Source organism: Sycon ciliatum, chromosome 1 (assembly GCF_964019385.1).
Source record: "Sycon ciliatum chromosome 1, ocSycCili1.1, whole genome shotgun sequence".
Lineage (NCBI taxonomy): Eukaryota > Metazoa > Porifera > Calcarea > Leucosolenida > Sycettidae > Sycon > Sycon ciliatum.
The window spans coordinates 95948980-95975475 of record NC_088643.1 but is presented as its reverse complement, the minus strand read 5'-3'; the positions used below and the strand labels follow the sequence as shown (position 1 = coordinate 95975475).

Sequence of the window (26496 nt, the reverse complement as noted above, 5' to 3'; positions counted from 1 at the left end):
TGGGTTGCTGTCATGGCGAAATTCCTGGATTATATCATTACACTGATGTTACCAAGAGGGGGGTTATGGACTCTTGATGTTACATAATGCAGCAGCACATACAAGCAGAGTTCCAGCATGCTGCATGCTGCCGTGACAACTGCAACTCAGTTGTACACCTAACCATGCCACATTGCAGAAGATATGAATCAGATGATTGCAATCCAGGATTTTGCCATGACAGACACCAGGACACCCATGCAGAAAAAAAGGTCAGAAGAAGTCACTGTCTTGCTGTTATCTGGTCTCACCCGGTAATCATGGTAAACTAACAAAAGCTGCAAAGAACATGACTCCATCCATGGCAAGGTTTAAAAAATGCTTTAAAAAGGCACTTGTAAAAAACACACGAAACTCTCATGGAATTGCGCGCTGCCAACACGGAGGGTTTGTGACGAATTCTAGGCAATCCGTTCGACGGCTACTATGCAAAGCAAGGGTAATAAACAGAGGTAGAACCTTGCACAGGATAAAGAGGAAAAAGCAAGAATCACCCAGCATCAGCAGGAGACTGAAGGAAGCAATGAAAATAGTCTGATTGTATTGACATCACTAAACGCAGTAGTAGTAGGACTTAGTCTCATGTTTCTGAACATGCTGTATCTGCAACTGGATTTGTTTCTAGATAGAAGATAGATGAATTACATGTACAGTGAATACACTGAATGTGCAACCGTTGGGTGCATTTAGCTGGAGAATATGGCTGGCATCTTTATACATCACCACATGCAGTAATAATATGCAACCGTTTAGGGTTAGGGGTCTGCTACTATATAATATACTATGTACTATGTACATGAATGTTGCAAAACGTTGCACGAAGCAACTTGGTGGATTTGACCATACTGGATCATGAGACAGACTGCTCTGGTGGACTTGATCAGATCATCAGACAGACTGCTCTGGTGGACTTGATCAGATCATGAGACAGACTGCTCTGGTGGACTTGATCAGATCATCAGACAGACTGCTCTGGTGGACTTGATCAGATCATGAGACAGACTGCTCTGGTGGACTTTGATCATACTGACTGGATCACGAGACAGACTGCTCTGGTGGCTCACTATACGGTTCACCAAGCTCGCCCTGTTCAAACCTTATGACCGAGCAGTATCCATCTGTTGATGACATTGCTAAGAACAAGCCACATGCTGACCTACACATGGAGTCACAAGGCACCCACATCCGCATACCCACAGTCCCACGCCATCCACACATCCACACATGCACACGCCCATACATCCACACACACACGCCCACACATCCACACACACACGCCCACACATCCACACACACACGCCCACACATCCACACACACACGCCGCGGTTACAACATGTTATTGTTTCAATCACTTGATTCTAGTAGACTGGTATGCTTTCACTACCCATCTTGTGCCAATGAGCCCAATGCTGTTCCACGTGCTATGTCTTTTCAGAGTTGATCTTCTGTACAACCGCTGGGGACATCTACTACACCGATCTGCCAACGCTTGCCTGTGTACTCAAAGTCTTGCCACCCTCTCCGCAGTCTTGCGGAAAATGGCTGTCCGTACAACAGTGTATGGGGTTTCCGTGACGGCAAAATCGTACAAGTGTGTAGGCGTGTCCGAAATAAAAATGTCCGTATAGCGGCCATAAAGCGGACACGTTGCTTAAAGTTCCAAGGCCTGATGACACTCATGGTCAATGTCGACCTGTGGAGGGTCTTCGTCACGACCTCGCTATGCTGGAATCCGCCATGATTGAGCACTTTTCTGGGGCTCCTAATGGCCTGATGCCACAAGACAGCATATTGTTCACTGATCAAGGCTATGTCCTGGGAAAGTTCATACAGACACCCTTTCGAAGTATGTTTATCTTCCACAACAACAAGCAGCGCCCAGTGCAACTATGAATAGTTTGAGAGCGAGTGTTGAATGGAGATTAGGCCGAGTACAAAGTTTGTTTTCGTAACTTAAAATTTGAAAGTGTTTTTCGTCTCCTGTTGGCAAGTAATAAGTACCGTAAAATCCTGCCAGAGCGCCCCTCCCTCCTCGACGCTTCAGGTGGGAGGGGCGGATGGGCGAGTCCTACTTGCCGCATTCAGTACTGTACATGAAAAAGTACTCACCCTACGAAAACTGTTCGTGCATCTCGTACACCGACCGGCCGGCTTATGATGGAGAAGGCGCTCTCCTTTTTCAAGAAGCTCTACGCTGACGCAGACCCAGAAAGTTTCAAGGCCAGCACGGGGAGTTGAAGCGCTTCAATACCCGTCTTGGTATGTGTTGCGCTAACTGCGGGGCGAAATTCTGTCCGCGGATTCGTCTGCTGTTGGTCCGTTTCGTGAAGAGCTTCTCCGCGTGATTGAAGAGGACGAGTACTCACGCGACCAGCTATTCAAAGCTGACGAAACTGGTTTGTGGTGGCGAATGACTCCGTCAACGTCCCTGAATGCTACAGACACGTGCGCTGGCAACTTCAAAAAGGTCAAAGATCGGGTGACTTTGCTGGGTTGCTCAGACGCATCAGGATCGCATCGCTTGCCATTGGTGCTGATTAACAAGAGTGCGAAACCCAGGTGCTTCAAGCACATGTCTATGGACACGTTGCCTGTCCACTACATGTCGCAAAAAAATCATGGATGGACTGCAAGCTATTTGGTGAGTGGTTCCACCAGCGCTTTGTGCCATCTGTGCGCAAATTCTGCCAAGACAAGGGACTGGAGGAGAAGGCACTCTTGCTTCTGGATAATGCGCCCTCTCACCCATCGTCCACACTGCTGCAGTCCGATGACGGGACGATCAAGGCCATGTTCTTGCCACCGAACACCACCTCGATCATCCAGCAAATGGACCAGGCAGTGTTGGATCCCTGCAAGCGGTGCTATAAGCGTAAACTTCTAGCCCATATAATCCTGGAGAATGATTCAATCGACAAGTCCGTCCCCGACATCCTGAAAGCGGTGACAATGAAGGACGTCGTGTACTGGATCACAGCAGCTTGGCAAGAGGCAACAGAGGACAGCCTGAGGAAGGCCTAGCGTAATCTGTTGCCAGAGCCTGCCAACAACACCCCTGTCATGAAGGATGGTCTTGACAGCGCAGAAGCCCTTGCAGATTCTGCTGGCTCACTGCTGACGCCAACGAGCCAGGTCATCAAACCATGGACAATGATGAAATTGTCGCAGAGATGGTGGCGTCCGATGATGAGCTCGACAGCATTGATGATGACGTGGACGAGCAGGATGCTGCTGCTGCTGTCACCCCTGCTGCTGCTGCTGCTGCGGCATTCAAGGCTTTGGAGACTTCGCTGCCATGGCCGGAGACACAGAATGTGGAGGCTGAACACCTGCTTCTTGTAAAGAAGTGGTGTGACCAGGCAGCCAGGTTGAGGCATGACTCCCTGAAGCAGTCCACCATCACATTCTTTTCTTCACGTTAAAACTGGTGTGTGTGTGTGTGTGTGTGTGTGTATGTGTGTGCAAAAATAAGATATTGAAATTTGAAACACTGTTCAAAACGATAATTATATTACATGTATATGATGAACAAAGTGTCCTGAGTTACAGGCAAGATACGGACAGTGTCCTGAGTTACAGGCAAGATACGGACAGTGTCCTGAGTTACAGGCAAGATACGGACAGTGTCCTGAGTTACAGGCAAGATACGGACAGTGTCCTGAGTTACAGGCAAGATACGGACAGTGTCCTGAGTTACAGGCAAGATACGGACAGTGTCCTGAGTTACAGGCAAGATACGGACAGTGTCCTGAGTTACAGGCAAGATACGGACAGTGCCCAGTCCCAAGGCGCCCGGATAAGAGGCGTTCGAGTGTATTAACGAATTTAGTGGTCAGACCCGTACTCACTTTCGTGCACGGACAAACTTTCGGACCAGACTTGTGTGTAGTGGAGAAGTCACTTTATAGATGTACATGCTATGCGCTGCATGTGTGAATTATACTGTTACTTACTTTGGGCAGTATGTTTATCGGGCTCAACTTGACTTCAACAACAGAGTCAAAAGAATGAAGGGGGTATTTATTTCGGGCAGGTACTAGTACTTATGCACGGACTTGTATGGTACTTGAATGCGGCCAAATTCAACGCTTGACAATTTCTGTTTGAAACACACAAGGTTAACTCTCTATTTAGATTCTCCCCTTCCCGGAACGTTACCCCCTGATCACCATTATTCAACACAGGCAGGTAACACAACAACAACAACAACAACAACAACAACAACAACAACAACAACAACAACAACAACAACAACAACAACATTGTACTGACCATGAAATGTCAGTGAGCGGAGCGTAGTGCATTGATGAAAACGCAGCGATGGCAGTGAGTTCTTGTGTGTCATACAGCACAACACTCTCCAATGATGCAACAGCAAACACCATTCGGTACGGCAAACTGCACAATTGTCCACACAAAGACACACACAAAGACACACACACACACAGAGGCACACACAGGCACACACAAACGCACAGGTAAACAGATTGATACGAGTATCATCAGTTAACCGGAAATACAAATTACCAGGAGTCTGAGGGCAACACACTTCAATGCAGTGTTTCACAGCAAGCTAACTTGCATTTTTGCACAGATGTGTTCAATGTGTTCGACCTGAATAGTGAAGAGTGAATACTTTCTGACTAGAACATGCTGATCCACCTGTATAGTTTGGCCACGCCAGGCACCAATACAGATTGAGTTTTAGTTTCAACTGTGTACACACACACACTCAACGGCGATATTGGCAGGACAGACGTTGTAAGTTGTAACGTTACCCATTTTAGAGAACCAGACAATCAGCATGATAATGATCATGACAATGATCACGAGGATGCGGCAAAACACTGAGCAGATCAAATAACGCACTATAGAAATGATCATGGCGAGGGGAACAGACGGAACGAGGTGCAAAACAACATGCTCTAGTAGGGTGGGAACAAAATTGAATGCACGTGTCAAACAGTTGGCTACTGCCCATGGATACTGTGATGTTTGTGCTTTGATCGACAGGTTTCACTCGTGAGTTCTCACATCATAAAGAAATCTTTCAACTTCCTTGGTGGAACAACCTGTACATAAAATGCTCCTTAGTTATCGGAACAGTAGATTGCTTGTGTTACTTCTGAAGAGATGGCATCCTCATGTTGCCTGACGATTGCATAGCATGAAACTCAGAGTTGGAACAAACTAGCTTTGTGCCTTATTGTAGTGTGTAATACACTCTGCCTCCACCGCGATGTTGAGCACTCTTAGTGTTGCTCTGTGTAATACACTATGCCTCTACCGCGGTGTTGAGCACTCTTAGCTCATCCTCCGGTCTTTGGACACACATGTATCCTGCTTGTTTAGGCTCCATAGTGGGCTAACAATGTACTATACTGTTTGCTAGTATACGGCAGAATAAAGTTTTCGCATCTTACCTTATGGCTTGCAATTGGTTGTCCTCACCTATGTAAAGTATGAGAAAGTGGACAAAGAGAAGACAGATTAAATGTATAGTGGAAACTGGAAAGCTATGACAAAGTGAACCTCACTTATCCAGACACGTTTGTTCAGGAACCCAGGACAATGCGTCTAGATAACCCGATTGTCTGGATAAATGAATTCGTATATTTTCGGCTTCATACACATGTATGCCATATGTACGATAAAATTGCTGGAGGAAAACATCTGAATACTTCTCTTGATACTTCCAGTCTGCTTTGAGTGCAGATACTGACATCAACAAAAGCAAGCAAGAAAAAAGTGAGTCAGGATAGCCAAGGCTCCTCAAAGTTCAACACTGTACGGTGCAATCAAAACCAATCGAATTTAGGGTGTTGAGTCAAATGGTCTTGGTTAATAGCAGCTTGGGCACATCGCTCGTCAGATATTCCCAATCGAACTTGCATGAAGCTGCAGGAAGCCTCAGCCCTTTGTCAGAACTTGCATGCACTGGTGATAACCTCACGGAGACAAGCCAAAGATCCATACCCACACTAGGAGTGTAAGTGGCCGATTTCGGAAACCTGTTCGATTGGAGGACAGTGCATTCTAGCATCAGTGAACTAAGACCGCTTGATTCCAGCTACCCTCAACTAAGACCGCTTGATTCCAGCTACCGTCAACTAAGACCACTTGATTCCAGCTACCCTCAACTAAGACCACTTGATTCCAGCTACCCTCAACTAAGACCGCTTGATTCCAGCTACCCTCAACTAAGACCGCTTGATTCCAGCTACCCTCAACTAAGACCACTTGATTCCAGCTACCCTCAACTAAGACCGCTTGATTCCAGCTACCGTCAACTAAGACCACTTGATTCCAGCTAGTCCAGGGTTCGTAGCACAACATATACACAAAATTTCAGGGGATTTCCAGGGGCATTTCAAGGGTATTCACAGATGTCATACAGTCGATAGACACCACAATCAGTAGCCACACGCAAAAGTGCACTGATTCAGAATATCAATAATCGAAGATTTGATCTCCAACACAACATGTAGTAGAGCCACCATCACACTTCTTCATCGCTGGCACTCGTCGATGCAGCAGCAGCAGGGCGAACAAATGCGTCTATAGATTCGCTCTATTCAGCGGCTACGCAGCTCCACAGAACGAGAATGATTTACGCCTTTCGCATGTGGTTTCAAGCTGCCTTCGCCCATGCTCGACATGACAAACGACGAACAACACATTTTTTTCATCTCGCTAAGTTCCTATTCTCAGGTACGCGGACTAGCCGTCTTTGTACGGGTCCAAAGACAACCAGCGATCGTTGAAAACACACTTGCCTTTCGGCATGGCGAACAACAAGTAAAACTCTGTAACTTCTTTGGCATTCCGAAAAAAAACTGAAGACACTTTGTCTCGTTGAAAGCCAAAAAACCCAAATAAAACGAAAAAGCAGTTTCAGCGCTAGCGGCGGATTCCAGTTTCGCTACAGTCGAGTCAGGAACCGTCGTACTGCAGTCGACAGTTGAGCGTACATCGCGATCAAGGCTCAAACTTCGAATGCAAAATACCGTATACATCTACCCACGTATGCGAGCGGCACTGGTCGCGGAGGCCGCGGACTCACATGACCAGTACAGGGCCAGCACAGTCATGCTAGTCAGTCGCTAGACAAGAGTACGAGTACTACATAAATCTACCTGGTCACGTCACCTGGAAAACAAATTTGAGGGGATTCAAGGGACATTTTTTATAAAATACAAAATTTGAGGGGATTTCAGGGAATTCCCGGGGGAAGAAAAACTTTCAGGGTTTTCAAGGGTGCTACGAACCCTGAGCTACCCTCAACTAAGACCGCTTGATTCCAGCTACCCTCAACTAAGACCGTTTGATTCCAGCTACTCTCAACTAAGACCGCTTGATTCCAGCTACCCTCAACCAAGACCGCCTGATTCCAGCTACAGTCAACTTTGCTAATAACGACTGCGGATATAACGACAATTCGCGAATAACGACATAATTTTCATGCCCAGAGCAAAATCCCATGCAACTGTGACACATATAATGAGACTTCGGGTATAACGACACTTCGCGAATAAGGACACTTTTCTGATGCCCCGCCGAGTGTCGTTATAAGCGAAGTTGACTGTACCCTCAACTACATCTCAACATATTTCATTTCCACCAGATGCTCAGTAGCCCCGCTTTCAAGCGTTCAAACTTCCCAGACACAGCATGTATTGCCTAGTCAGTGACATGGTCAGTCAGTACGTCATTAGCTTGAAGTACAACGGTATAAAAGGTATCCAGCACACTTGCATAGCGCTGCTGCAGCTCAAATGCCGCTACCTGTTTCGACCTAGCGTTTTGAGAACATGTATCTATGGCTGAACGGAGCCAAATGATCTACCGGTATGTCCATGAGTAGTATAGCGGGCAAGATCCCAAATTGAAATACTTTTAAAGTGCGATACAGTCCTTAGCTAGAATGAAGCACGGGTCTTCGTTTGTTGCTCTTCGCTAGAATGAAGCACGGGTTTCGTTGCCCTACATCGAAAGAAGTACGGGTGTCGTTGTCTCATGTCACTGTCAGTGAGTCCAGTGTATATGCTACTTCTGGTGAGCTGATGAGTGAATGTCGAAAGTGCACACTAGGTGATGGGGTGATGTTCAACTGTGACATGCTACATGCAGGACTTACTTGCTGGTCTTTTCTGTGGTCTCAGTTGCAGAAGGTTAGGGCAGAATGAAACCGCTATTGTAGATTTTTGAGGACCGGGCAGATGAGCAGCCGGCCTACAAATGAAGGAAAAAGAACACCACAAAAACACATTGACAGTCTTGGCATCAGTATCCTTTTTTGTCAGCTGCATAATTATTTTGTTTTACAAACTTCAGAAACCGAAAGAAAAGGGGGCTTGTCAACTGGCAACCGCTCTATTCAGTTGCTATTCACGATCTGCACATGTGCTGCATTGGAAATTTGTATAGTTTCCTACAAGGAAAGGGCATAATGGATGGGACATTAGTGAGTAAACGTCCATTCCAATCAAGTACACAAACCAGAGGGTGCAACTCCGAATCTGGTTAGGTCCAGGGCGGAATGTTTCGTTAACGTTAACTTCTAGAATGCATGAAGCCTGCCGTACAGTTTACGCACAAAGCAGGCGCTGGGCGCTGACCTTCAAGTGTGTTGTGTGTATTCTGTTTTCACCAACGAAAATCGTGTCTCCCGTGCTGCTGAAGTGTTGACCGTAGTGCAAGTTTAGCAGGCAAGAAACCCGGCCAAGTTCACACGGCCACAAACTTGCAGTGCATGCCTTGTACAGTATGAGTCACAAACTCCCAAAAATTTGATGTCAGCAAAGTGTTCCACTGTGGACCAAAGCAAGCAGAGCTGCACAATCTGGCTTATACGTACTCTTCGTCCAATGCATGTTTCACTCAGTAAGCCCACCACAAACTAGCTCTTTCAAATACAATGCGGTAACATTATACAGTATAGACATGAAAACACACGTACACTTGTACTTGTTGCTCACTGCCATGACTGGTTACGCGAGTCTCCTCCGAAGAGGGGAGAGAGATTCAAAAAGGAATATTGGAAAGATGACTCAATTGGCGTACACACACACACACACACACACACACACACACACACACACACACACACACACACGCATGCACACATACATGTACACTTGTACTTCTCACTGCCAGAAGCTGGTCATGTGGTTCTCCCGGAAGAGGGGAGATTTGGCAGATATGTATGACTAAGACTCTGGCTTCTACAGTCAGAACAGGTGCCACTCTACATTAGGCCATGAAGAAAATCAGCGTGAGTTTGTCCAACACACAAATACGAGACATACCTGGATAGATTGTTCCGAGCAAATATAAATGTGGTGTTGCCACCTTCATAGCGTCCACCTGCAACCAGACAGTACAATTGGGAGAAGAAATGAAAGAATTTTCTGGTTCAAGGACGACTAATTGCATTGTTACTGTAAGCATTTCCCAAATGTCGACATGTATGCTACTCTCGCACGACTCATGTGCCTGGGGCCTCAGACCTGTCAAGTGTCGTGCATGCACGATGTACATCCACACTTCCTGCGATGATGTCAAGATCTACCATGTGTGGTGCACAGTGCAATGCGTGCATGTAATTGTACTACTAGTCGTAGGGTGCAACGCGGTCGTAGGTGGGTGGTCATTGGTCGCATTGAGCGAGTGGTCGGCTTATCCGAGCTGTTTTGAATGTGAATGTGTCCGTGACAAAGAAAAGTGGTCGCCATATCCGAGTGGTCGCCATTACAGGTTTTACTGTATTGACACACCATTTACACACGTACCCCCCCCCCCCCCCCCCCCCAATCACACACAGGGTCACACACACAGGCCACATGCCACCATGGTGTGGAGTACTTACAAGGTACTACCAGGAGAGCACCATCAGGCGAAAAGGCAAGACGTCGAAAAAACGTGTTTGTGCCTTCAGAAAATAACTTTGGAGGCTTGCTTGCCGGTGCCTAACAAGGGGAACCAAAGGAAACACAAAATCCAGATATACATGGGATATTAGAAGCAAACCCACACACACATAAAACCATGTCACATAAAACCATGTCACAAAACGTGCAATTTGCTTATTGGTGCATTGTACAATTCAGAACAGAAAAGAAAACGAAGCCAGACAGTGCCATAAGAAGACGGCATGGAAGCTTTCACCAGTGGTATGCCCGATGTCAATAAGGTACGAACTCGTACCATTACTTTTCAAGTCGAATACAGTGGTGATTAAAGAATACAGTGGTGATTAAAGCCGCAGCAAGCAAGTTCACACAACCGGCACTTCGGCGGTGAGAGCGGTGACAGAAATTGCACCTAAGAAAGCGCTAGTGCCAATAGTGGCACCAACTACATACTGAAACAATCAATACAGGTGTTGGTGGTTTGATTGGTGTTGATTTTCTTCTCCCTTTTGTTGACGGTGACGGTGATGTGCTTGACCATAGCTTCCTTTAGACCAAGGTCGATGTGCTACCCAGAAGACTACAGTTGAAATGTGGATGTACTCCCAAGCCCTCCCCTCTTAAACCTCAACTGAGGTGATGAAAGTTGTACACCTACAGAGAGTCAATTAATGCCAAACAACATACCGAAGGAGAGGCCGGTGCAGAAGTAATAGGCTGTGGCTGCTTGGAAACTTCAAACATTCTTTTGTAGCTCTTTGCACCAAAGATCCGCAAGCATCTAATAGCAGTACACATGACACACAAAAATACTATTACCGTATAGGCGCGAATAGAAGCCCCGGGGCTCTATTTTTCCAGAAGACACATCGAGGGGGGGGGGGGGGGGGGAGGGGGGTTATATTTGAGAGAGGGCTTTATTCAAGAGGGGGCTTTATTTTTCAATAGAAATATCAATTGTTTCATCCTATTCCTGCTGATCAGTACATGCAGTGACTGCACTCGATCATTGTACGGTAACGGTAGGTATCCATGACTGCAGTTTGGGTGCAATAAGTGCAACAATTGAACATGTTGCACGTGCATACCGTACACGGTCCATGTACTGCACTGCATCGTACGGACTTTGCGCGCTCGATTATAGCCCCGGGCTTTTATACGAGACGGGGCTTTATTATTTCGATTCCCGCTGACAGGCGGGCTCTATTCGAGAGGGGGCTCTAGTCGAAGGGGGGGGGGGGGGGCTTGTATTCGAGCACGTACGGTATCACTTAAATACCATGACCAGCGCACAAAATACTATTATCACTCAAATACCATGATCAGCACACTGTACACATGGGAAAGGGCAGTGCATAATAGCACTGTGTGGAGTGTGAACAAAGAGCACTGTGTGGAGTGTGAACAAAGAGCACGGTGTGGAGTGTTCGTATGCCTGATTGTGTACATGTGCTATATGACATGTGTCCCAATATATGGGCAGTGTGGCATGTGACTGTCAATTGTCCATGTCACCATGTTGTGCAAGTACATACACTGGGTAACAGTTGTTATGTTACAGTGGTCTGGCCCAGGATTGGTACTTACTTGCCCTACTTGTATTTGTAAAACAATGTTGCATTGTGTACTTGACATTATAGTGAAAAGAAGAAAGACCTTCTCTGATGAGGTCTCATAGACCAAAACCAGCTGTAAGAAGGTATACAGTACATGTACTCAGAAAGAATCTCCTGCTGTTGTGGGAAGTTAGTGTGGTCGGCCACAGAGCGCAACGGCGGTGTACTTAGAGAGATGAGTGACAGACAAGAAAAGATAGCAGTACATGGTACATGATCATACCTGTCACTGGACATTGTCACCAGGAAATCTCCCAGAGGGTCAACACTGACACCTTGTACATAGTGCTGGGCATCCGAGAAACACTTGAGTGGTTCGCCTGAATAGGCAGGACAGACAACGATACACAAATGAAAATTTGTACTTTTAGACAGTCACCAGAGGATGCAGAGTGTATTACACAGTACAACAGTGGAACAACAAGGCTAGTTGGTTGCAACACTCTGAGTTACATCCTCAATACAATGCAATCATCATGATGAAACTCAGCGTTGCAATCACTACTAGACTTGTACTTTGTTGTACTGTGCACTTTTAGATAGTAAATGTACATCTGAATACACACCCATAAGCAATGTCAGAATGCAGTAAATGTACATCTGAATACACACCCATAAGCAATGTCAGAATGCAGTAAATGTACATCTGAATACACACCCATAAGCAATGTCAGAATGCAGTAAATGTACATCTGAATACACACCCATAAGCAATGTCAGAATGCAGTAAATGTACATCTGAATACACACCCATAAGCAATGTCAGAATGCAGTAAATGTACATCTGAATACACACCCATAAGCAATGTCAGAATGCAACCAATTTCCAATTTTGCAGATTTGTTCACCAAATTTAACTCATCTCATACTTTGCACTTTGCCCGTGCGTTGCGGCTAGTTTTCTGGATTCGCCCTGTTGTTCTGATAAGAAAGATCAAGTGTCCCCCGCGTTCCTTGACGATGATAGACGCAAGCAATACAGCAGGACTCGCATGCTAGACTTCGGCACACACAACTTGAGTATGTATGCAGTGCGCCTTCATGTGGCTCAGCAATTTCTGTCTGGCCGTAGGTGAAATTCACCTGGCGTTCAATAGCAATAGATCATTGCTCAGTGTTCCTGAAAACAATGCAAGTCCACCATTGTCCATCACCCGATGAATACAGAACTCCCCAACGATACAAAGAAAGACAATGTGAGCTTTCAAATCGAACAACAGAGCAAATCCAGAATGTCACCCCTCCAACTTAGGGCATGTTCAATTGGTAGGATCGGGATCCCGACCCACTGGATCCACTGGATTCGCACCCTTTCGATTGGTCGAATCCGGATCCGGATCCTTCGGATTTGGATCCGGTCAACCCACCTCGGGGAGCAGAGTTGACCGGATCCAACGGATCCAAATGTGACCTTTGTGCGTATATGGCGGGTAAAAATCATTTTTGTACACATTGTGGTACGCACACGTGGATCGAGATAGAGCTTGTTGACTTTTTGTAAAACTGGCACGGTGAGTATGAATTTATTTTTATTACTTCGTCAACATGGCAACAGCCAAGGCCCAAAAAAGTGTCCAGTTGACTCTGAAGGATCCGACGGATCTGAGATCTGGATCCCGATCCTTACCAATCGAACATGCCCTTAGAAATAATCCGCTGGGTGGCTTGGATGAATGCATTTCAAATGGGACCAATACATGATACCGGGAGCATTGTAATCTGTGCATCGCTCTCGTCACCTTTGCTAACATCCCAAAGAATTGCAGTATTGTCAATGGAAGCAGATAATAGCGTCGCTGAGTCGCGTGCCCAGCTTAGATCATAAACATCCTCGCGGTGACCTCTGTCAACACAGAAGGCAACAACACACGGTACAACAATGAGTAAGAATAGAATTACGTTCAGATGTCACAGCAATTGACACAGTTCAAAATTGAATGTTCATTCTCTTCGCACATTTTATTCGCAATTTCAAATTTGGACTTCACAGAGAATTTAAATCAGCAAAAAAATGTTTGGTCATGTTCAAGTAACCAGGCACACCAGTTCATTTCTACAAACATAGGACATCAAGTGATTTGATATTATCTTTACATTTTACTATGATTTTAGTGATGAAGTGAGTTGTCAGTTCAGCCGAGTCTGACACGAACCGCGAATTTTTTAAGTTGTTAGTCACTGCTGCAGTCCTGAAATGATTGGGATGGAAAAGAAAAGATTGGACTACTCCGCGTCATGAAAGCCCGTCAGGGAGCAGCACTTCATTCTGAAGAACGGGTGTGGAGCATTGACATGGACGGTTTTTACGACATCCAGTCCACAGAGTTATTGTTCACAAACATCTCCGTGCATGAACTGGCATGACAAGTCACTGAAATCCACGAAAGGAGTCAGCCACCTGGAACTCATAGACTCCACACAAACTGAAGTGGAACGTTCATCAGATCACAAGTGCACAATTTTGGTGTACAACACGCTTGAGTATTGGTGTAGAGTAGGGGGGAATCCTTCACTGATTTAGTGCACAGCCATGAACCGATATCAACCCAATTTCATGAAACGGACAAGACCCAAGTCAAATGAAAATGTACCCAATCAGAGAGATACAAGATACACAGCATTACTATCTGCGGCTGGTACACACCCCGACGGAGGAAAACTCTAGGGTTAAAACTGCTCATACCTTCTCATCATCTTGTGATGTACCCAATGTTCCTTTTGCTCGTCCTCCTGTTGAGCGCCAAAAGTAGGGGAGCGGCCTTCTCCAAGTTTCCACAGAATAATACTGGCATCTTCAGAAACACACACACACACAGTACATGTTGATGTGATGAGCACTTTTCATGAAGAACTGTTCAACAACCACACCAGACACATGTGAATTTGGCAACACAGAGAAGAAGAGAAACCGAACGCCCTCCATATATAGGGACATTGTTCCCAAGGAGTTGATTCAAAGTGTTTTAGAACTCTTTCTGGAATTACTTACCAGCTATACTCTTCAGAACTGGTCAAATATTGATATCAGACTATAAATTTTCTCCATCTGCAATTAGGTGAGAAGACTGATGATCTCCAAAACAAAGCACTAACGATGTGCAGCTCTGCACATGGGATTTCCAGCGGCGAAAACTCACATCTAGTCAACCACAACCACTGCAGGAAATGTAGTATGCATAACTAAGGTCAGCATATACGCAGTCCAGCGCTGTCAGCGATTCTTCCACTTTCTTTCAGGTACATGTGTATCAGGTTCGTGAGTGCCCTTTTTAGTAAGTTTTCACTACTATATTTTTGATTGTGCTCACTTCCGTTAATCGTTTTTCTTTGTAATTTTCCACTCATTTTTGCTTTAATTAAGTTAATATTTGCTTTGTTTCCTAGCTTACTATTGCCGTGGCTGGCTCAACGCCCTTGTCTTAGGGGATTCTGTTCCTGCATTAGCTATGCTTGTCACATGCTATGAGATTGTGTCTAATAATAATAATAAAAGACTGTCGAGTCGAGTGCGGAAGCAGGTTTTGTAGCTCCGCGAGCTTAGCTCTTCGACTCCCCCACTGGCCCCAGCCCAGCATCAGGCTGGGCTGGAGGCGTAGTTAGTAGCCGCCGTAGTAGTTTTGTTCCTTGCCTCTGTTTCCCAGGTAGTTGTGCAGCGCTCGTAGTCGTCAGGATTTGGGCTGCCACCAGAACCGTTGAACACGGTTGTAGAGCTTCGTGCCAGCACTGCCCAGAGAGCTCTGCTCGGGAATCCCCAACTCGGTTCGAGAGAATGTCGCGTTACTGCTGTGGATGTGGTAAGAAGGGACGCTGTGTAAACTGCAGTTGTGTGTCCGCTGGCAAGAAATGTGTCAATTGTTCCGCATCGCGCCATGGAACCTGTCAAAACCAAGATCTGCCATCAGCAACAAGTCTTCCATCGTCCTGTCCTGCAGGGATTTGGGATGCTGGGAAAAGTTGTACCGGTACGCTGAACCACGCCGTAGCTACCTCACTGTCGCAACCAACTGACTCGGTCACTTGTACTCGGCCTGCAACTCAGCATGCTGGTGACGTTTTGAACGATCGTAGATCCACCGGTACGACAACGCCGTCCGGGGCATCGCCATCGTCTGCAGCAAGTGCACATGCAATCCTTGTTGCGCCTCAGACACGTGACCGTCGACAGCAGAGCCCCACCAGTACCAACACTGCACCCACACCTGACGTGAACGCCACCCGTGCTGAGCAACTTCTGGCGTCAGTGGTGGCATCACATGCTGTTTTGCCCGACTTCCCACCATCCACAAACCCTGTGTTCAAATGGGGTGACGTCCATGCAGGTAGTTTTGTCCCTACTGTAGAACGTGTCTATGCCAAGACCAGCAACTGGCAACGGAATTTGTTCTCTCTGCCGTCCGGTAGTGCTAGCAAGGATTTTGTCCGTGAGATGGCTCGACTCCTCCACGCTTATGCGTCGAAGTCTGCCCTAGAAGCTGTTGCACTGAGAGCTTGCATGATCATGCCTGCCTTGATTCTGCAGCGTCCTCACCGTAAGTCGCGCAGCCACGAGAAGCTTGACTGTGTCAGCCGGCGGATGAAGTTGTGGCAAGCAGGTGACCTTGATAGTCTCTTGCAGGAAGGACTCGCCATTCAGAGATCCCTTGCTTCACCCTCTGCACGTAGCAAGAATGCGGGTGATGATTCAGCACGCAAAGGCTTCACCAGGTTAATGCTACTTGGCAACGTGAAGGGTGCTCTCCGCTGCCTGTCCAACCAAGGGAAAGGTGGTGTCTTGCCCCTAAATGCTGACTGCGGTGATGGCCGTACCACCTTAGATGCGCTCAAGGAAAAGCACCCACCTGCCTGCCCCATCCCAGATGCAGATGTGCTATTGCAGGGCCCAATTGCGCAGCTTCAAGCAGTGCAGTTTGCCAGCATCGATGCCAGCTTCATCAAGAACATAGCACTCCGTCTGACTGGCGCTGCTGGTGTGTCCGGCCTCGACTCGACTGCCTGGCGACGAATGTGCTGCTCGTTCGGCGGTGCCTCTTCCGATCTGTGTGCAGCCGTTGCCGCAACCACCCGCCGTCTTGCCACGGAGTATGTAGATCCAGATGGTATTTCAGCTCTTGTAGCCGGCCGATTAATACCCTTGGATAAGAACCCTGGGGTGAGGCCCATTGGCATCGGTGAAGTTCTTAGACGCTTTATCGCCAAGGCCATTCTTGCTGTCATCAAGCAAGACATCCGGGAAAGTGCTGGTGCTCTCCAAGTGTGTGCTGGCCAGGAGGCAGGTGCAGAAGCCGCAATCCATGCCATGGCGGACCTCTACCGCAATGATGACTGTCAAGGAATTCTCCTCGTCGATGCGTCTAACGCCCGACAGTAACGCATTCAATACACTCAACCGGCAAGTGATGCTCCACAACATCCGCATCATATGCCCTGCTGCCTCTGTCGCTGTTACCAACTTCTACCGCAGAGCAGCTAAGTTGTTTGTGCATGGTGAGGTGGTCTTGTCTCTGGAGGGCACTACACAGGGGGATCCTCTGGCCATGCCAATCTATGCCGTCGCCCTCGTTCCGCTGTTGGCTACTCTGGATGCCTCTACCAGTCGTGTTCACCAGATATGGCATGCTGACGATTCTGCAGCAGGTGGTAAATTGCGTGCTGTGTGCCACTGGTGGGACTTACTCACAGATCTTGGCCCCCACTTTGGGTATCACCCGAATGCTGCCAAGACATGGCTAGTGGTGAAGCCATCCAGCTTGCCAGAGGCCCAGGAGATCTGTTCCGGCACAGGCATTAAGATCACTGCAGAGGGTCGGCCATATCTCGGCGCTGCCATCGGCACAGAGGAGTTCCAGCGACGGCATTTCTCAGCTAGACTGGAGGAATGGTGCAGCCAGCTTACAATGCTCACAGAGTTTGCAAAGACTGATCCCCAGTCTGCCCTCGCCGCGTTTGCACACGGTCTGCGTCATAGGTGGACGTATGCTATGCGAACCACACCTGATGACATTGCTGACTTTGAAGCTCTGGAGTCTGTCATCGCCCAGGAGTTCATCCCAGCTGTTACAGGCGTTGCTCCTCCATCTCCCCCACTGCGCCAGCTGCTGTCGCTGCCCCCTCGCCTTGGAGGTCTTGGTTTGCTGTCTCCCCTGTCTATCGCTCCACTCCAGCACGCCACATCAGTAGCAGTCACCAGTGAGCTCCAGGCCAACATCATGCGCCAGTCCCTACTGCTGGCCACTGACGAGGACACCGTGCGCAATGCTAAGCTCAAGGGCCGTGCCAAACTCCGTACCCTGTGGTCCGACACTACTGCCACCATCAGTGCAGACGTCAGCGACCATGAGCAGCGCTCCTTGGAAGCTAGTTGCGACCGCGGTGCCAGCTCGTGGCTGTCGTGCCTGCCCATCGCTGCACACGGCTTCAGCCTCGACAGGTCATTCCAGGATGATCTTGCTGCACGCTACGGGTGGCCTGTTCTTGGTATCCCTGACACCTGCTTGTGTGGTGTGCCTTTCACCACCGACCATGCCATGATATGCAGACGTGGCGGCTTCCCCATCATCCGCCACAACCATGTCCAGGACTACATTGCCGGCCTTCTTGGCAGAGTGTGCAATGCCGTGGAGACGGAGCCTGTTCTTCAACCCCTTGCTGGTGAAGCTCTTCCAAGGGCCGCCAACACTGACCCTCAGGCCAGACTGGACGTCAAGGGGAGGGGCTTCTGGTCCATGCAAGAGGATGCATTTTTTGACATAAGGGTTTTCTATCTCTGCGCGTCCTCTTACATGACTAAGTCCCTCTCTGCGACCTACAGATGGCATGAGGAGCAGAAGAAAGCGGCTTATGGTGAGCGGATCCGGCGGGTGGAGAGGGGCAGCTTCTCTCCACTGGTGTTCTCCTCTGTCGGGGGAGCTGGCGGTGAGGCCCGGAATGTGTTGAAACGTCTCGCCATTCGCCTGGCAGCGGCAACCGGAGACTCGTACAGCGTCCTCATGGGACGGATCCGCTGTGAGCTTGGCTTCACTCTAGTCCGTGACTCCGTCATGATGTTGCGTGGTAGTCGGAGGAAGGTGAATTTCAGCCATCACCCCAGCGATGTCTTGCAGCATGAGTCGCTCATGCCAGTTTGACTCGGTTCAATTTGTCTTTTGTGTCTGTGCATGATGATGTCACAGGTTTGTTTGCCAGTTTTGGTTCTGTTGCCGTTTATCCTCCGTCTTTGCTTTTTGTTTTGCTGTTTCCTTTCTCTTCTTCCTCTTTGCTCACGTTGATGCCATTTTGTTGTGAGTCCGCATGCTTTGACTCGAACTCGCAAGGTTGATTATTATCTCTTGCACCTTTTACTGGTTTAGGACTTGTGCCCAGTCCTGAAGTTATTGCTCATTGTTTGTGTTTTTGTTTGTTATTGTTTTGCATTTACATTTGCATTTATTTAGAACACATGCTCAATTCATGTGCAAGGTTGATTGCTATCCCTTGCACGTATCAGGGCCTGTGCCCTTTCCTGTTTTATTTCATCTCATAATAGTACATAATAAACCAATTTGAAACTGCAAAAAATAATAATAATAATAATAATAATGTGAGAAAAGGGAGAGAGTGTGGGTGTATGTTTGTGTTGTGGTGTGGGCATGTGTGGATTTGGCATCTGCCCCCAGCTCTATTCTATATCATTCATGCCGGAACTACTGCTGCATAGCCCCAAGTCTGAAGACTTGGCAACTTCACGCCTGCACCTGACTCTTGCGCTATGATACGCGTCGCCTATGACACCCCTCGGAATTTCCCACCTTGCTCCCCCTTATGTTCTGGCTGCCCGTTTTGGATCCATCAGTTGCCTGATGATCGTAGAGATACGTGAAACTCGGAGTTGTGACAAAGCTTCCAAACTCTCTCTTGTGTAATAATAATAATAATAATAATAATACTACAGGGAATGATGGAAATAAGCTAAAAGACTACAACTATAAGGAAAAGAAGTTCAGAAATATATCACTCCAATTATGTGTAGAAGTGACACGAAAAAAAATATAATGAATCAAGAAAACAGCATGCAAATCCAGTAAGTGACAAAAACGTAGTGACAAGAAAAAGAGAGAAATATCAAGAGATCTATTTCGCACCTTCACGACGAACAGTGCCAAACAACTGCAAAGACAACACATTCTCCTTCTGAACACAAAGCTCAGGGTCTAACTTACGTATGTACAAAGCTTCCAACACGGCAAGATGTAACAAAGACCTACCACGCGACAAAACAGAGAATACATCATCGGAATACCACTCACGACAACTAGCACTGCCCGACAGGTGACACTTGATTGCCGAGGTACCGTTTCCCTGACCCGACGACTTGGCCGTTGTCACCTCCGATATTGCCGCTTGCGAATCTCTCCCATTACGCCCTGCGTCCCTGCAATTCCGATTGCCTCGGTCGAGATCAGTGTGCTGCCCCACGTCCAGTCTGTCCTGCTTCCGTGGTCTACCTCGTTTCTTCACATTAACCGTTGTTGTCACTTCCAGTATTGGTTCTTTTGATTCGTCATCAATTCGTCTCCTCAATTGACTTCTGGTGACTCGTCCGGGGCTCGATTGTCCAGATGTCAGTTTCGGTGGTTTCCGTATAGGTCTCTTCTTCTTGTTGACTGTTGTTTGGGCTGGCTCCAGCCCTCCGCCCGACGAAAAGGAGGAGGCGTCGGCAAGCGTATCCACAGCGGACTTGGACAAGTCCACCTCAGACATGGACTGCACTGGACACTTCGGTGGACGACCACGCCGAGGTCGAGAACCACGTGCAGCTACAGGGACAAGATTCAACGGTACATGTTGACGAATTGATGACGAATTGATGACGAATTGATGACGAATCAAAAGAACCAATACTGGAAGTGACAACAACGGTTAATGTGAAGAAACGAGGTAGACCACGGAAGCAGGACAGACTGGACGTGGGGCAGCACACTGATCTCGACCGAGGCAATCGGAATTGCAGGGACGCAGGGCGTAATGGGAGAGATTCGCAAGCGGCAATATCGGAGGTGACAACGGCCAAGTCGTCGGGTCAGGGAAACGGTACCTCGGCAATCAAGTGTCACCTGTCGGGCAGTGCTAGTTGTCGTGAGTGGTATTCCGATGATGTATTCTCTGTTTTGTCGCGTGGTAGGTCTTTGTTACATCTTGCCGTGTTGGAAGCTTTGTACATACGTAAGTTAGACCCTGAGCTTTGTGTTCAGAAGGAGAATGTGTTGTCTTTGCAGTTGTTTGGCACTGTTCGTCGTGAAGGTGCGAAATAGATCTCTTGATATTTCTCTCTTTTTCTTGTCACTACGTTTTTGTCACTTACTGGATTTGCATGCTGTTTTCTTGATTCATTATTTTTTTTTTCGTGTCACTTCTACACATAATTGGAGTGATATATTTCTGAACTTCTTTTCCTTATAGTTGTAGTCTTTTAGCTTATTTCCATCATTCCCTGTAGTATTTTGACAAGAAGGGAACGAAAACGTTCAATACTGTGACACATGTCCTAATTGGCTGGTGGTGACTCTTGCGTAGATGCATGCGTAGATAATACATTTTTTGTAATATTTTCTGCCTCCGTCCTACTTTCAAATAATAATAATAATAATAATAAAAGTTTTGACCCACCATAATAATATTAATAATTATTATTACCATAGCTCAGTGGTTAGAGCATCGCTACAGTCCATTTCAAAACTATAGACGCGTGAACTCATACGTACGAGTCGTACGTACTGTAGCGCACGACAGCCGTGAGTTTTGCATGAGTGTTTTCTGGTTTTCAGATGTTTTTCAGGTTTTTCTTCGTCGCCGCGGGAAATACAAAAGATGCAAAACACGAAAAGTCGCAAATGAAAAGGTGTGAGAAAAGTCTCAAAAGAAATGAAAGTCTCAAATGAGTCTTCTTCTTGTTTGCATTTTCTGAGTGCCTGACTGTAATGGCTTCCAATGCCCGTAAGAATCTCAGTGATGCCGAGAAAGATATGATTAGTCGTGTTCATTGTTTCTTCGAATAAGAGCTGGATTTTGATTGACGCTTGAGTATCCGAAATCCTCGTCGTCGAACTCACCTTGCAACTGGCGTGAGTGAAACCGATGTCACTCGTTGTGTCAGGCGAAGGGAACAGGGAGGCTCAAATCAAATCAAAAAGAGAAAATATAATTATCATCCCTACTGTATTTCACCCAACAAGATCCAAAACATGCAGAAAAGAAGAGAAAAAAGGCAAGAGGCGTGATGGGATTCGAATGCCCCACACTTGTACTGGAAATCACGGATCGAAACCATGAGGCTACCTGTACCAGGACCTGTACAAAAATGCACCCGCGATGGTCTGGGCTCAGCACTGTCTCAGCAGGAGCAAAAATCCGAAACAAACTGGTCAAACCCTTAAAACAAACTGGTCAAACCCTTAAAACAAACTGGTCAAACCCTTAAAACAAACTGGTCAAACCCTTCAAAACAGAAATTACATGTAAAACCGGAAAACATGGCCTAAAAATAAACTTCAATTGTAGCGAAAACAAAGTATATAGCCAGAATTGTGAAGCGATGCAGAGACGGAATCTGGAGAAAAAACTAAAAATATTTAAATAAATCCCATCGAATTTTGCAAAACATTACGCGTCTATAGTTTTGAAATGGACTGTAGCTACAAGCGAGGGTCCCTGGTTCGAGTCCTGGTGGTGACAGTCAATTTTTTCTTCAGACTTTTCCCGTTTGTCTCTTTCCCTCAAACTAGTGAAAATAATAATATTGGTCACTAAAAATGTCTTGAATACTCGTCCATACAACAAGAGTACCTGACCACATGATGTGAGGTCTCACCACCAGCACAGCCTATACGAAATCCAGATAGCATTGTACACTCTGGGGTGTGTAATACACATGATGATCTGCTAACAACTTACCGTCACCAGCAGACGCCAAAAATTCACCTGCCACAAGCAACAAAACGAAGAAATACGAACATTACCCAACGTCACTTCAATATAAGACCGCCCAGAATTACGTTTTGGGTCACCCGAAAGTCTTTTACCATGACTGCAGACATGTTTCGCCCCACAAGTCAAAAAGGTGGATAAAATAACGAATCTATCGCCTCACCACTCGACAATGAATGCCTTGGTGGGAACGAGGCATAAAACTACTTTACTGGGACGCCGAGATCTGGAGTTAATGGGATCCTGAAAGTCAAGGGTCATCTACAGAACAAATTAAGAACTATGCTGCGCTGAGCTTGGCTAGCTTGGTGACTGACACAATTTAAAGGAGCTTTTACATAGTGTTTTTACATGGTGTTCTACAGTTAAAATGATCAATGCTATAAATGGCCAATCTCTAAAGACACTTTGGTGATTTCCAGGACTCTCTTGATGCCTACAAAAGGACAGACGCAAAAAGAGTCAGGTTCATAACTCCATCCCATTACGATCATAGCTTAATGGCTATTCAGAAATCTGGCAGTGGCTGCGGCAATATCCTACATTATATTTACTATCCAGCAAACATACACAACTAATACAGCAAAGAGAGGGCAAAGTAGAGGAAAGATTGCTCAAAACTACTACAAGGCACACAAGTGCTGTTCGATCATGACTTTGCAACGTTGAAGGGAACTTACCACAAGGAGAAAATCGAACAACATTCACAGCTCCACTATGGCGAGCTAATGACGCCAAAAACTCTACTTGAGAGCGACCTTGCTCAGAGACACTGGTTTTCCAAATCTAAATCCAGGTTTAAAAAATATATGAGCAAAGACATTCGACACAGTGAGACATTTCTTCCAATTATCCCAGTCCACAAAACACATACACACACTGCATATATGCAGCACATTTGTGAATACTGTGCCACCTTCACCCAAACAACGCAACACACACCCATGCCCATACATCCACACGCACACCCACGTGCACAGGCACGCATACACACTTGTACTTGTTGCTCACTGCCAAAACTGGTCACGTGGGTCTCCGCGGGAGAGGGGAGAGAGACTCAAAAGGAATCTTGGAAAGATGACTCAACTGGCTATTGAACCACCCAACGGCCGACATCCCCTGAAATCCCCAAAACTCTGGGTGGACTTGAAAATGATCCCACTTATGGGCTCACCACACCTCAGTAAGTGGGTGAGGACAAGGTGCAGAAAAAGGATTGACGGCATCAGGGTACCCGTCCTGGGATCCAACTGCAGTTACCCCTGCCCCCAGTGAAGGTAATACTTGCTACTAGTGTGGGTGGCTAAATCAGAGTGGATCTGATCTAAGCGTCACTAGCACCATTGATTACACAATAGTTAATCTAGCCAGAAGCAGTCCATGGTTAACAGGTATGTATACTTCAAATAGAAAGTATACGAACCCTGAAACCAACAAAGGTGGCAGATACAACAATACACCTTCAAGCAGCCGAGCCTGTTGGCAACAGACCCAACACAATCAGGCATAAGTGTACCCACCAACCGAACTAGCTGGCACACACGCACACACACACACATGCACACACACTGACTCGATTGCATTGGCTTGTTCTAGTAAATAACACGTTTCCTATATTTTCTATGCATTCTACATTACTTTTCTTGATACAGCAAGGCTAGGTTAGTTTGTTGCAACTCTGTGCCAATATTTCTCCTGGCATAAACACCAGCATGGCCAACTGCATCCTTGTGTTGTCTGATGGGTTGTATAGCATGACACTCAGAGTTACAAGCTAGCTAGCTTTGTGCCTCCTTGTTGTACTGACTCAGAGTTACAACAAGCTAGCTTTGTGCCTCCTTGTTGTACTGACTGTCAGAGTTACAACAAGCTAGCTTTGTGCCTTGTTGTACTGACTGTGTAACACACTCTGCCTCCAGCGCGGTATTGAGCACTCTCAGCACACTGGGTACATCCTCCGGTTACTTTGCTTGATACAAGTATTATATAACAGAACTATGTACATGTACATGTACATAGACACGCGGCTTGCCCATTTGTACTGCTGCCTACCTGCAATCCTATTGTAGGATGCATTTGCCATTTCGGGGGAGGGGGGCATCAGCTTAGATGTAAGACCATCAAACTTCAAAGTTCCGCCAACCGCCACCCCACCCCTAGACCGTAACAAACAAATGGCGTCATCTGAAGTGCTAGGTTGTAGCTTGAGTATGGCACAGGTGAGCACTTGCTACATTCTCCATGGCTTATTCACATGCACCGGCCAGACAGCACTTTCGAGCAGTTTTTTCAGCATGCAAAATCTAGATCAAATCCCATACTGAAAGCTGGCGATTGAACGGTCCTTTACACAACTAGAGCTTAGGCATCATGCCTGCCCCTCGTCCTTTTCCGATACACACACATACACACACGCGCACGAGCACGCGGATACGAAAGACTAAAAATGAAGAAAAAGAAGGAAGAATGCGACTTGTTGAAGCGCAATGTGCAATAGCTATGTCTCTGTGAACACACACTCATTTCCTGCGAATTCTCCAAAAAGCGATGCAGTCAAGTGTGGTGCAGTTGCATGTCAGTTATCTGGCACCCCGGGACCGGACGCTGTTTGATAAAATGGATATTCTGGATAACTGTGGCTACATAGCCATAGACGATAGTGTGTTCACACATCAACACAACTTCAGGGCATGATTCCACGTGTATTGTTGATGCTCTATTACTAGTATCACCCTGAGACAGTCAGCATGTCCATTTATATTACTTCGGTACACTACAGACTAATTTATATCTACCGTTACTTAGAAAGGCAATGCTCATGATGTTCAGTCCACAATTACTTGACGTACACTGTAAATATGCAGTGTGCGAGCTGGCAGCGCTGCTGGGAAGCCGATGTACCGGATGACTGAACACCGCGGATAAGCCACATGCAAATTTGTCTTTATATTGCGAGTCCTTATTTGTTGACTCGCAATACAGTGTCAGGCAGTTCATGTGTGCTATGACTTTCGTGTTGCTCTTTTGTTGCCTGCTTTGCTATTCTTTTTGAATCCATTTGAAAGTAACTTCCATGTTAGCTCTGATTGAATGTTGTGTGAACTACAACTTCAAACCAACTTCAAGTAGACGTACATGGAAAGGAGAGACTTTTCAATAAGCACTGCTAGCAATAAGGTGGGAATCGTGGCCATGGAATGTCTTTCTCAGGAGACAGTCAGGAAGGCCCCTAATTAAATCATTACTCTGATACATGGACGCATCTAAGCTCCAGACCAGGAAGCCTTGCTTTGACACAAAATAACACAAATTGTCAGTTTCAGTATATTCTGTCCTCATTGAGAAATTTAGCACTCAGAGAAATCATTTTCACTTGAACTGAATACTTACTCGAATCTCATTATCGGCACCTCCAGTTGCCAGACGTGTCCATTCTGAGAAAACCTGGAAATCCACACTCATAACTGGCTTCCTGTCGTGCCATGAAATTTCGAGTGTATCAATAATCATCTTCACGGCTTAGAGGGAAATGAATATCATAACATCGATTTAGGTGACTCGAATGGACGGTACGCTGTGTTGAGTGCTGAATACAAACAGAAATCACTGCAGTGCGGACCAATTCAGCACGTTTTTATACACAGTTCAGCACTTCATTAGTTATTCCTTCTCAAACATCTATTATAAAAGCGCCTTCCAAAATGTCCTGAGACTAAAGAATATTACAGCGTTGATGACTGTTTCATTCGCAGTGTATTACATTCGAGCAAAGAAATCCAACATGAAAATCTCCCGATAGATGAGATATAAATTCAACCAAAAGAGGTCCTCAACACCAAATGCAAGGTGCAAACAAACTGGCTTCTGGCTTGTTATGACACTTCAGACACGAATTGTCTTCTCGACATTTGATCGTTCAGATCGAACAGCTAGCAGCCAAAAGTAGCAATCGTTCGCCTGCACGAGTCTT

At 46.5% G+C, this 26496-nt stretch overlaps 1 protein-coding gene across 1 annotated transcript; it reads right to left on the bottom strand.

Moving 5' to 3' along the window:
- Nucleotides 1–262: 262 nt before the first annotated feature.
- On the bottom strand, nucleotides 263–26496 carry LOC135806681 (chromatin assembly factor 1 subunit B-like). The gene is made up of 13 exons (XM_065320910.1): nucleotides 25917–26496; nucleotides 23207–23312; nucleotides 22494–22520; nucleotides 14251–14359; nucleotides 13307–13410; nucleotides 11791–11887; nucleotides 10639–10732; nucleotides 9909–10008; nucleotides 9349–9406; nucleotides 8178–8272; nucleotides 5464–5491; nucleotides 4313–4438; nucleotides 263–1195 (listed from the first exon to the last, which is right to left on the bottom strand). The coding sequence occupies exons 1-13, from the start codon at nucleotides 26034–26036 to the stop codon at nucleotides 1075–1077; spliced, it is 1185 nt and encodes a 394-aa protein (XP_065176982.1). The 5' UTR covers nucleotides 26037–26496; the 3' UTR covers nucleotides 263–1074.

Coding starts and splice junctions, on each gene's coding strand:
- LOC135806681 (XM_065320910.1), bottom strand. CDS start 26,036: ATGATTATTGATACACTCGAAATTTCATGGCACGACAGGAAGCCAGTT. Junction 11,888..13,306: donor TCTTTGGGATGTTAGCAAAG/GTGACGAGAGCG, acceptor CTGCCTATTCAG/GCGAACCACTCAAGTGTTTC. Junction 8,273..9,348: donor GCTCGGAACAATCTATCCAG/GTATGTCTCGTA, acceptor CTTCATTTGTAG/GCCGGCTGCTCATCTGCCCG.